Raw genomic sequence first — 12,809 nt, forward strand, 5'->3', positions numbered from 1 at the left:
CAACATATTTTCTTGTGAGTATCATTGTTGCACTGTTCCCCCTTTGTCCTTTGTCTCACCATTTTGTTGTTTCCCTTGCCTTCCCTAATTCAGATATGTATGTATGTATGTATATATATATATATGTATATATATATGTATATATATATATATATATATATATATATATATATATTACCAGGGTACCAAAATCAAATACAGTGGTAACAAGGGCAACAGGGGATAAATCATAGGGGGAAAAATACAAAAAAAAAACAACAACAAGAAATCACATAGTACATTGAAAACAACAACAAAGGAAAACCTCTTGTGTCCATGTCTTGGAGTTCATTTCCCTTAGTATCATCTTATATTGTCATATAAACACAGCTATTGAGCTATTCTGCTCATCTGCTAGGATTATCCTAGACATATACAAATTCTTACAAATGAGAGACACCTTAAAGCTACCAGCACTGTAGTCATCACAGCATTATTTACCATAGCTAAGAGTTGGAACTGACCTCAGTAGATGAATGGATCATGACAATGTGATAAATACAGAAATGAATGGCAAGACAGAAAAAAATCATATGAAGTGAAGTAAGCCAGATATTTTTCCTTTTTAAATTAATGTTTACAGATGGAGGTCTGCACAAATTATTCCTGTGTGAAAAGCAATGGAACACAAATCACCACTGTGGAAGATACACCAAGTGACATACCATCTCCCATCATTGATTGCATCACATCAAGGTACCAAGTGTTTGCCCATTAATCTAGAGGTCCCCTCAGCCATGAATCTTTTTCTTGCTATAAGAGTTGTGGTAACTATGGGTATAGATTCAATTTTGATATTATTTCCCAGGTGTTCATCTTCAGTGGATACCTCGTACCATTGAAACTGAGTTCTCTCCTGTTACTTATCTCATTCAGTGTCCTCTGAACAACTATACGAATGCATGATTTAAAGGTGCTCTTTCCTGAGTCCTTTTGTGATGCAAAACAAAATTTTAATTGGAATCCTTACTTTCCAACAATCGTTTTGAAAAAGTTTGATTTACATATAACAGATGGTGCCAAAGCTAGAGATACATGCACATGCATAGAACAGATAGTCTTTAGATCATTGTCTGCCTCATGAGATAGGGAGGGTCTGTTTATTTGTTGCCCTTTGTGACTGAGAACTGACTATTTGAAAGGGAGCTCTTTTACACAATTCATAGTTAATAGTCATAAGAAGATTTAATATCCTTTCCAAAGCCAAAAGTGAGATGACCGTTTTCCATTTCTGCACATCAGGTTGAGGCTTGAGGAAGAGGTGACTGAAATCACCATTCTGTGGGATAATGTTTCAGTTCTGAATGGTTCATCTATGATAGATTAAAATTGCTAAGAATCATTTCAAAAGACTCAGTGCAATAATATATAGGCTTTGGGAATGGGTGACTAGTAACTGGCAATTGAAAAAAAAACGCCAAATGATGATTCGTAGTTATTTGTGACAAAAATCATACCTTTCCTTCAGCATATGTTCTATCAAATAGGTATTGATCAAATTTCTGATGTATTGATTTACTGATAATTCTATTATGCAACAAAGTGATTATAGTTAATGATAATGTTTTGTAATCTGGAAAAATAAAGAAAGTGAGTATGAAGTGCTCATATTGTCAAAATCATAACAATGTGAGATAGTATAGTGTTCATTGGCTAGAAATAACTATTCTAGGATGAGTATGTGTTTCAATTTAATAAAATTAAAATGAACTTTAAGAAATTTTCATTTTAGAGTATCATACCCAGCCAAATACCAATTAATTATTCAAATTTGAATAGGCAATTTAAGACACTCATAAAATATAGATTCTGTCAAAAAGGGCATGAAGAGACGAGAATGATTATAATAATGACAAACATTGGAAAGATTCTGGTTTCCTGAGTTTATTTGTAATTATTCTCTCACAGTTAAGTCTTTGTTTTTTAACTTCCACTAAAATTCACCCTTTGGGCTCCAAAAACATTTTGATAAATGGATTTTGATATAAGCACAGTGTATGAAAACACCGCCAATACTCAAGATATAAAGCAAGTCTATTATGGCCAAATATTCCCTCAATGGGTAGACTGGTGGCTCACTGTAATTCTAGCAACTCAGTAGGGTAACACTTGAAGATGATGGCTTGAGGCCAGCCTGGGAAAAAAATGTCTGTGAGACTCTTCCCTCCAATTAACTATCCAAAAGCCAGAGTGGAGCTGTGGCTTAAGTGGTGGAATGCCAGCCTTGAGTGAAAAAGCTAAAGGATGGTGTCCAGGCCCAGAACTGAAGCCCCTGTACTGGCACATATATAATATGATATATGATATCATATATAGAAATATTTCTTCAACTTGGCCTTTCATTTCCCTTCTCCAAATGGAGCAAAAACTGCTCTTTTCTAATCTCTTCAACTTTATCTTTCTGTATAAACGGAATCATACAGTATACGGTAAGTTAAGTCTGGCTTCTTTCACTTAACTGAATCCTTAAGATTCTTCCACATTGATGTACATAGTATTCAATTTTACCAAAGTATCCCAATTTTTATATTGTTTGTATAGTTTTCAGTATTCATGAAAAGAGTTTCTATAAACATACATATATGCAGATTTTTATGTAAACAGGTGCTCATTTGTTTCACTTGAATTGGATTGTTGAGCCGTAAATGCTTTCTCATTGATTACAAGTGTGCTTTACATTCCTGTAACATTCTATGAATGCTTGGGTCTCTCTATATTTTCACTAAAACTAGATATTATGTGGTGTTATTTTCTTCTATTTTTTAGATACTTTAATAGTATTTAGTAATGCACTTAATTTTTAATATATTTCTGCAATGACTTCTCATATTGTCTTGACATGTCTTATTTGGCATTTGTCTATCTAATCCAATGAAGCGTCTCCTCAAATTTTTACCAGTATTTATTATTTCAATGCACTGTTTTCTTTCTGTTGAGGATTTAGAGTTTTCAATATAGGTTTTGAATATTATTCATGTCAGATGGTTTGTAAAAACTTTCTTCTGGTCTATGGCTCATCTTTTTGGTTTATGTAATTGTGGCTTTTACAAAGCAAAGGTTTTAAATTTTAATAGCCTAATCATTTTTTCCCTTGTGGTTTGTGCATTTGATATTCTGTATACAAGAATCCCTTGTTTGATTCAAGGGCACCAAAGTTCTCCTGTCTTTTCTTCTAGAACTTTAGACGTTCACATTTTGAATTTACATTTTTAATTCCTTTTGTGTTAATTTTATATAAACTAAGGTATGGAACAAGAATAATTTTTTGTATAAGTAAGTGTTCTGGGGAACTTTAGCAAAAATCAAACATATGGTGTAGGTCATTTTTTACTTGTTCTGTTCGATTGATCAATACTTATGTCTATATTCTAACATTATATAACATTGATTATTATAGTTTTATAGTACATAATGAAATTGTGTTCTTGTAACCTTGACCTTTAAACTTGGTTTTTAGCTTTTCACATTGCTTTGTCTTTCCACAACAGATTATAGAAACACTTTACTCAAATATACTAAAAAATACTTTTGTGCTTTTAATGAGAACAGCATTGAATCTGTGGATCACAGTCATCTTCACAATATAAAACATTCCAAGTGTTGAGTAAAGTATATTATCCATTTGTTTGGATTTTCTTTCATTTACCTCCTCAATCAGTTTAATAGTTTAAAGTGGTTCAGACAACTTTTTTAAAATAAGATCTATTATCATGTATGGAAAATGTCAGTTAATTTCACAAGACTTATCAAATTTATAGGCAAAATTTTTTAAGAGTCTAAATTGATATTCTCTCTTTTATTATAAAAGTCACTCTAAAGCTTTATCAATTTTGTAGATCTTTTAAAAATACTATGGTTTTATTGAGTTACTATCTTATTTTCTGTTTTCCACTCAATTGATTTCTTCTTTTTATTGATTTTTTTCTTTCTCCTTTTTTTCTTCAGAAAAACATTTCTTAAAGGGAATAGCTTACATTATTGATTTAAGAGTAATATTTACTGCTCTGAGTTTTCCTCTGACTCCTGTTTTGTGTGATTCTTACACGGTTTGAAATGTTCATTTTACTTATTCAAAATACCTTCTTCACTACTTCTTTTAATTTTTTACCTCTAGATTATTCAGAAGGAGCTTGTTCACTTTAGAAACATTTTGGGGATTTCTTTTCAGATTCTCCTTTCTGGTTTTCTGGTTTAAATCTCTTATTGTCTGAAAATATAGATTTGTAATTTTCCTTTCTCTTAAATTAGATAAGTTTTGTTTTATGGCAGAGAATATGATATATCTTGGTAAATGTTCAATGTGCCTCTAAGGGGACTATGTATTCTGCTTTTGTCAGAGTGTTTTATAAATGTCAATTAGCTGAAATTGAGTGATAGTGGTGCTCAGATTATCTATGTATTTAGTGATTTTCTGCCAGGTTGTTCTATCAATTGTAAGAAGACATTCAAAGCCTCCAAATATAATTGTGGCTTTGTCTGTTTCCTCTTTTCGAGATATGATTTTGCCTGGTGTACTTTGACGTGCTAGTATTGGGTACGTCTACACTGAGAACTACTGTCTCAATAAACTGATCCCTTTAGGTTGCATGTTACCCCTTTCTGTGTCTTTATCATAATTTTCCTTGTCATTAGTCCATTTTGTCTGATACTTATATAACTGCTTTTTATTAGTTCAATTTTGAGTGGTTTAGATTGTTTTCCATGACATTTTGAATATTAAATTGTGATCATTCGAACCCTGTTTAAAAAGTCAAACAAATTTTGGGGGCAATGAAGGGAGAGGAAAATACAGAGACCCCAAAAAGATTCCCCTCTCTGCATATTCTTTGGACCACAGAGGGACCCTGTTTTGGTCCCTCTCTCTACAGAAAAAAAAAGGTTTCTTTGGAGTTGTAGATTCCTATTTTGCAACAGCAATTACAATACTACTACTCCTCAGGGCTATTTATGGGAGAAGAAGAAAAAAACCACAAAACAAAATGGGAATGCTCCCCCACGCCACCACGCCAAAAAAACTGGGCTTGTCTGAGATTTTGTTTCTCAGTTCAGTATTATACACTGTAACTGCCCTTCGGTTAAAGATGCAAGGGAAGAAAACTGGAAATTACCTCCTGTGCCATTCATTCCTCCCTGTTTGGCTCCCTTCTTGATTTGCCTTCCATTGGTAACTTTTCAGAATCCTCACATACCTAGGTATGGATTTTTTCCATTGTAATAAGTGGGAGAGACAGGTTATAATTGGTACTTCCTTGTTGGCCAGTACAGGAAGTCCTGCCCTACTATGTATTTTCTTCATTACAATGCCTTTGGCTGAGATCTATTGAAAACTTGATAGACATCATTCACAACCAAATATTGGCAAATCAAACCTTTCCTTTCTTAAAACGATCCATTGTAGCAAGCACCGTAACAGTTTCCAAAAGCAAGACTCGAATGAGCAGTATAGTCTGCCAAGCCATTAATCAAAATACACCAGCACCAAAGCAGTTAGCCTCCTGTGTGCATATTATTGTTTGTATAATTTCATTATACTCCTGGCAATGAATACGTGTTAATTATGTTTCTATTCTGGTTTTCTAAAAATCTCTCTTATGTTAGCAATATGCAAAATCAAATGTGAAATTCTCCCAGAAAAAAAAAATCTTAGTAGTCTAACTTCACATACAGACAGTACAAAATAACAATTTGGTTGCTAATCAAACATGTATTTCTTAGATTCTTTGTGTATCTGGGGTAAAGGCAATGTCATTAAATAAAGTTTAACTTTTATATATTTTAATAACATACAAATATACAGATAGCATCAGAGCTTGTTTGGTTACCTGGCATGCATCCACTCATCCATCTTATCTTTGGCCTTAATTTATACCTGGCATTTGATTACACCAAATGTAGTTCAAGCCCTTATGCATGTTTCTCCTTTTATATATAAGCCAAAGAAACACCCAAATGTAGAAAGATCAGATGACTGCTTTAGTTTTATAAGCTGTTCCTCCGGAAGCAAAGTCCATTTCTACATTACATTTTCCATACTTGTCATATTATCATCAGCTGCTTCTATGTCCCCAAAGAATACTAACTACTGATCGATAGCCCAGACATGTCTGGGCATGGCCTACATGTGCCCTGGGTAGTTCATTTATTTTCCTTGGTGGATTTGCTAGAGTGGAATTTAATCAATAGGTAATTCATTAATTCTGGTCCTTGAGAATATAGAGACTTGCCCTGGATGAAGATCTCTGGCTGGCTCCAGCTTTGATTGAAATATGACAGCCACCCCAGCTAACAGCTTCACTGGGCAACTAGGCTGTCTGGGAAGTTTACTTATGTATTCCCCAAAAGAAGGGAAAGATAAGAAAAGAACATAAACAAGGAAGATTTTTTATGACATTACTGCTAGCATCCCAAAATGCATGATTGCCAGGGCATGAAGCTGCGGGAAGCAGAGCAGAGATCATGGGTTTTATTACCTTCATTTGGAACAAGGAAAGGATTTTTTTTTTCCTTTTTGGTTTCCAGTTAGTTTGGGAATATATTATAGATGTAGAAGATGACGGCGTAATTCCTCCAGTGCTCACAAATAATTGCTTTAAAATTCGACTAACGATACTGAATGGTGCCAGGGATAACTTGTATACACCAACTTTGCAGAAATCTGTATGGTAGAGATAGTTTGTGTGTCTCTACATGAAGATTAAATTACAGTGAGTATTTATAAATTCCAGAATATTTTCCAATTATTTAATAATTTGGAATTCACCATGGCATAAAAGGTCAAATCTTATGGGTAGAGGTGTTCCATTTTTGTCTCATCAAATATGGAATGAAGCTATTAGGCTCTGTTTTTTTAATAGTATAATATTAGATATTAGGAATCTCTTCTACCTACACTTGATTTCATCTCTGGGTTTTTTTTCAGTGGTTGCTAGTTTGAGGTGAAGTTCAAAATCTATAAAATTGTGTGTGTGTGTGTGTGTGTGTGTGTGTGTGTTTAAATCATGGTTTTGTTTTGTGTTGGAGAAGGGTTTGTCAATTTCCTTGTTTTTGTTTTTGGTGGTACTGGAGATTGAAGGCCCATTAATAATAAATGGGCTAAAGACTTAAAGAGAGACTTTTCTGAAGAGGAAATAAGAATGGCCAATAGACACATGAAGAAATGCTCAACTTCTCTGGCCATAAAAGAAATACAAGGCAAAACAACACTGAGATTCCATCTTACCCCAGTTAGAATGGCTATAATCAAGAAATCTAACAACAACAGATGCTGGAGGGGATGTGGCCAGAAGGGAACCCTACTGCATTGTTGGTGGGAGTGTAAACTTGTTCAACCACTTTGGAAAGTAGTATGGAGGTTCCTCAAAAGACTCTACATAGAGCTCCCCTATGACCCAGCAATCCTACTTTTGGGTATTTACCCAAATGATCACAAACAAAGCCATACATAATTCCATTCTTTACCTCTTTCCCCTTCACAAACTCCTCCTAGACATGCTACTTCCTTTAGCTCCTGTAAATGCATCTTTATCACTGAGAAGGCCTTGAAGCCCCAAAGCAGAATCTGTTCTTCCTCCTAATCCATGTTCTTCCTCCTAATCTTTCTCAGTTTGTCCCTGGCTTTCTGAACACTTATTGCTTTCTTCCTTTGATTCCATTATAAACTCCATTCATCAGTTCTGGTTGTTGTCAATAGAAATATACAGCTTTCTGTTCAGATAGTTCAAACATTGTTTTAGTCATCCTGACATCTCAAAGACTCTGATCCCCCATCTCCCAGAGCTCTGGCTCATTAGTTGCAGTTACCTATTGATGTCCTGTTGTGATATCTACCCTAGGCTTCCATAACCTTGAAACAAAAGAGAATGTCCACAAAACTAGTATCTTTCCCAAAGTCCATTTCTGGAAACTTCCTATTATTCTACATGTTATAAAATACCTATATCATTGGCTATTTTTAAATCCCCTAAATTAATTAAACATCAATTCCATTCTGGTTCCTTTTGGAACATCTCACCTCTATTCTTCTCCCTTTTCACCACCATCACCTGCTTTATGCTTCATCATTCAAAGAGATAGAATCAGATTATTTGGGAAGGTCTCCATTCAATTAGAAGCAGAAGAAGAAAAACTTCACTTTCTATCTCCTCCTGATTGCCTCAAATCTGCTCCTCTGATTTTCAGAAGCAGCTAATGATTTGCAATTTTTTTTGGTGGTAAGTCTCACTTTGGTAATTAAGATTCATGACCAATGATTTAAGAGTCTGTTTTATCTCCAACAAGATATTAATCTTGCTATTAGTTCAATGCTTCAGTCATTTCATAGGCTTGAATCTGGCTGTAGCTCTTGCCCTTTCCCCCTTTTATGCCTACTATTTTCCATCCTGAAGTGTCTCATCCCAGTATCCCAATATTACTATCCACTGTCATTGCTGGCAGTCAGAGCCCGCTGTGTGGACGGTGACAACGTCTTGAACAGTTATCTTTTAGTTAATTTGCTTATTCGGGTGGCACTGGGGATTACACTCCAAGTCTTGAGTTGACGAGGCAAGCTCTCCCACTTGAGTCATGCTGTCCAGCCCTTTTGTTGAGAAATTTTATGTTGATCTTGAGATATCTTCATGAGGATCTTTGCACAGCCCATTTCCCTGATGTGAACATTGTCCTGGGTAGCTGTGGGGCATGGGAAGTAGAACACAACCTCTAACATTTTGCATGCATCTGGATAAAGGTAGGTGGTAAGAGATAATTTCCCCATACTGCTTTCTAATTTCTGTGATATCTTGGACTTCTTAGAGTGACAATTGGAAGCGATAATTACTGTGACGGTGATCACCATGTTACATAGTATGACAGAAGTTGAATAATAATCCTGTCATCAATGTAACAACTAAAAAGAAATATTCAGTGAGAATATCTGACCACACACAATGAATTCATGTAATAAAATGTATGGACACATGGTGACTTCCATGAGCAGCTGCGAAAGGTAACTTAAATGTTAGTCCCTGCTGCTCTGAGAGGTAAACCCTTACAGTTATTTCATGAACAAATCTACAAAAAAAAGAAAAGATTCATTTGAAGTTTCACAGTCCATTTATGTTTATGCATAAGTGTACAATGTACTGATCTATGCAAAAAGAATTCTCCACCTTTTCTTTTCCCCAATATTTAATATTCATTCCTAGGGCTTAAAGATGTTTCTTCTATTTTACTCTTAAATATCAAAGTAATGCTACGATGAATGCCATTAATAATAGTTATTTCTCAACGATGTCTTTCATTTTCAAATTAGCAACCACAGACTCTCAATGTCCCTCTAGTTGGTTCTAATGAGAGATGTAAAGGTGTTAAATTCCCTGCTCTTTGATCATTGACCTTCATGTCCCTGACTCAAATCCTCAGAAGTTAACATATTCATATGAACACTAAATAGAGGTAGTCTCATTTCACAGTTACGTAGCACAAGAAAAGAAAGTCACCATGACATGAGTTCTACATGGACCTTACTAGTTCCCCAGCCTTTGTGTGGATGTGCCAGACCCCTGAATGGCACCTCAATGTCATCTTCTCTGTAGTTAATTATGCAAAGAATACAAAAAAGGTGTCTGCAGAATGTAGGATTAATTGTCAAAGTAACTATACTAGTAACCTATGAAACAGTTATCTCCTAAGTGGCATTAAATTCCTATAGAGAGAATCATTCCTGAATGTGTTATATATGTACTCTCAAGAAAAAAAATGGAGTAATAATTTTTAGTAGCCTATTAAAATGTCAAAGTTTATCTTGATTGCTGTTTTCTTCTATGTAAATGATTTGGCTTAATTGAATTCTAAAAGTGATGTCACTTAGAATTCTGATAGGATCCAGAAATTTGGCCCACAAGGAGCTATTCCTTTGGTTAAAATGTTATTTAACACAATGACAGAGAAATGTTCGACTTCTGTCACTGTGATTTTCATAGTTAAGACTTTTGAAGTATAGAGCCAAATCATATGTTTGCTTCACTTTAAGGAACCTAGTGGAAAGTCAAAGTGCCCTGCTCTGTGACTCTATGATCCATCAATGCTATAGCTGGAAAGTCTAGAAAAATAAGCCAGGCGCTGGTGGTTTATGACTGTAAGCCTAGCTACTCAGGAGGCTGAGATAAGGATCACGGTTCAAAGCCAGCCCAGGCAGGGAAGTCCATGAGACTTTTATCTCCAATTAGCCATCAGAAAACCGGAAGTGGTGCTGTGGTTCAAGCACTCAGCGATAGGACCCAGGCTCAGAGTTCAAGACCTACAATAGAAAAAAAAAATTTTTTTTAAGAAAGAAAAGTAATCTTGAATATCCATTTCACTTACTTTTAAAGACAGAAAATATAAAATAATCATTTTGATATTTACAGAGAGTTGTGTTCTGCCATGTTATGACCATATTCACTACAATAAATGGTCAATAGATGATTGAAAACACAGTCAAGTTTTGATCAGATGTTAAACCCTTACTGTATACCCATCCCCCAAATGAAGAAGGTTCATGGTTAAAATGAAATTATAGCTCAGTATTTCAACATTAGATGTCTTTTTAAAGAAGGTGATGATAAGAATATGATGATGTAAAGGTTTCTGATGACAATCTCTGATTTCTATATTTCTAACCATAACCTGTATATGACCATTCTATTGAAGAGTTAGTATAGAAATAAGTTCATTTAAGCAATTCAAAAGTTAAAAAAAAGTACAATTGAAAAAAAGTTAAGAACATGAAAGATTTTCATAATTTGGGCATTTATTTGGGCTGCCAGTTTTGTTAAACAGCCAAGAATGGAGGCTTCAGTGGAAAGATCCATACACAGACACATATATATTAGTCTTGGTTCAACAGCACCAAACACCAGGAAAACATCCTTGAGATCCTGAAGGACTTTCTTAGATCAGTACAAGGTGATTCCCAGAATTGGGGGCATTATGTGTAAAAGCAGAAGGGGAAAAGAAGAAGAGAGAAGGTAGGAACTGTGTCCACAAAGCTAATTGCATATAATTGTTTTACAATCCATAACCATCTTCTGGTTACTTCTTGGTTCTAGCTAAGGTCAAGCAAAGGAGGAGGTAGGTAGAGATAAAGTTTGCCACTTTCAATTCTTACTTGTCTTGCCAAGTCATAGTTTTGTCTTATCTCTGCTCATCAAGCCAGATATTATATTGATGTTTCCTTCATGTCTGTGAACATAAAGTGGAGAACCACTGAACTCATGCCATGCGTTATTTTCCTAAAAGCTAAGTGTAGTTTTGATTAAGTCTCAATATTTGTCACATGGTAGTCACATATCTGAGTGTACATAGATTTTAATATATACTAACTATATTTCAGTGTATTTCTTCTACTTTTTAATTAGGAAGTTGATGAAATAGACCTTTGATTCATCTGGAAGAGTAATTGAAAAGTCAATGAAGCTGAGAGTGGTAATGATAAATTTTGTCTCCTCAGTAATGTTGCTTTAAGCCAGGTATGGTGGTATATATGTGAAATCCCAGTAACAGGAAAAAGGAAACGGGATAGGAGGACTGAGCATTCATGGCCAGATACATAGCAAAACTTTATTTGAAATAGTAATTTGAAAACAGTAATTTTGTCTGCTGCAGATCTCTCCAAATAGATTGGGTGTCTCCAGGAAAACCAAATGGCATCATTCTTGGATATGACCTTTTACGGAGAGCCTGGCATTTATGCCCTAGAATCCAGAAGTTAAGAGAGGACCCCAGTGGCAATAAGGTTTGCAAGGCAGTGAAGTGTCAGAAATCTGAAGGTATCTGCGGACTCATTTGCTATGTTCCTGAAGCAAAGGTAAGTCTTTACAAACTGTCAGTGAAGTGTGTTCTCCTCGGTGCACATTCCAAGTAGCGTCCCTGGCCTCTGCCGCCATGTTGAATCATGATGGATGTTCCTGCTATGGTGTTTTCAAGAACCCCCGTGGAGGAGGAAGAATACTCAAACAAACCTTTTCATTCTCAAGAGCATTTTAGCCTCCCCATTTTTCATCCTCCTCACAGGAAATATGGGTTTATTAGAATGATAAAGGAATATCCCAAATTTATATTTAATTGAGGGAGCTGGAATTTTCTTTATAACAAATCCATTGGGCCAAAAATGGGAGTTTGTTTACAAGACGCTGATGGGTAGCAGTGAGCAGAACCTTTCATAGTTTGTCAGAAAATATTGTAGAATTATGGTCATTTGTAGATTAATGTTCATATTAGTTGCTGTTTAGGAATCAGATCAATAATACAGCCAGACAGAGGAGTTTGTAAATGGCTTTTATTGACAAACAGCACAGGAAAATCCTTAGTTTGAAAGTAGGATTTCATGAAATGAAATAATATTCCTATTTATCAATGGTATCACACCTTCCATGACTAAAGCTACTACCAAATTCATAAAATTTACTGCAAAAGAACTCAGTGATTAAGAAAATGAGTTATTGAAATGATATGAGTCAAAATGCAAATTATTGTGATGAACATAAATTTAGCAGTTGTTGTCATATAAGAAATTCATAAAGCCAGACAGTTACCAACTATACATTTTTGGCTCTATCCAAAGTTGGCATTATAACTAAATTTTACCTCATTAATTTTAAGCTATTAAATATGCACTGTCTGAATAATATACTTTTATAAAATTATTTCCTTGAAAGGAAAAAATACTGGAATTAGTTTTCCTATTAAAAATGATCTCCATGAATGTAATTATGCAATGACATAAAGTCCCTTTCTAATTTTCTCCACCAGCT

General features: G+C 34.8%; 1 protein-coding gene across 1 annotated transcript in view; it reads left to right on the plus strand.

Moving 5' to 3' along the window:
• Ush2a (usherin) overlaps positions 1–12,809 on the plus strand; it is a 635,341-nt gene that overhangs the window by 450,031 nt on the left and 172,501 nt on the right. The window contains exons 46-47 of the mRNA XM_042681986.1: positions 623–735; positions 11,662–11,863. Of these exons, the coding sequence (XP_042537920.1) occupies positions 623–735; positions 11,662–11,863 (315 nt within the window). The remainder of the gene's footprint in view (positions 1–622; positions 736–11,661; positions 11,864–12,809) is intronic.

The sequence above is a fragment of the Dipodomys spectabilis genome, unplaced genomic scaffold (genome assembly GCF_019054845.1).
Source record: "Dipodomys spectabilis isolate Male_0828 unplaced genomic scaffold, ASM1905484v1 ptg000069l, whole genome shotgun sequence".
Taxonomy (NCBI): domain Eukaryota; kingdom Metazoa; phylum Chordata; class Mammalia; order Rodentia; family Heteromyidae; genus Dipodomys; species Dipodomys spectabilis.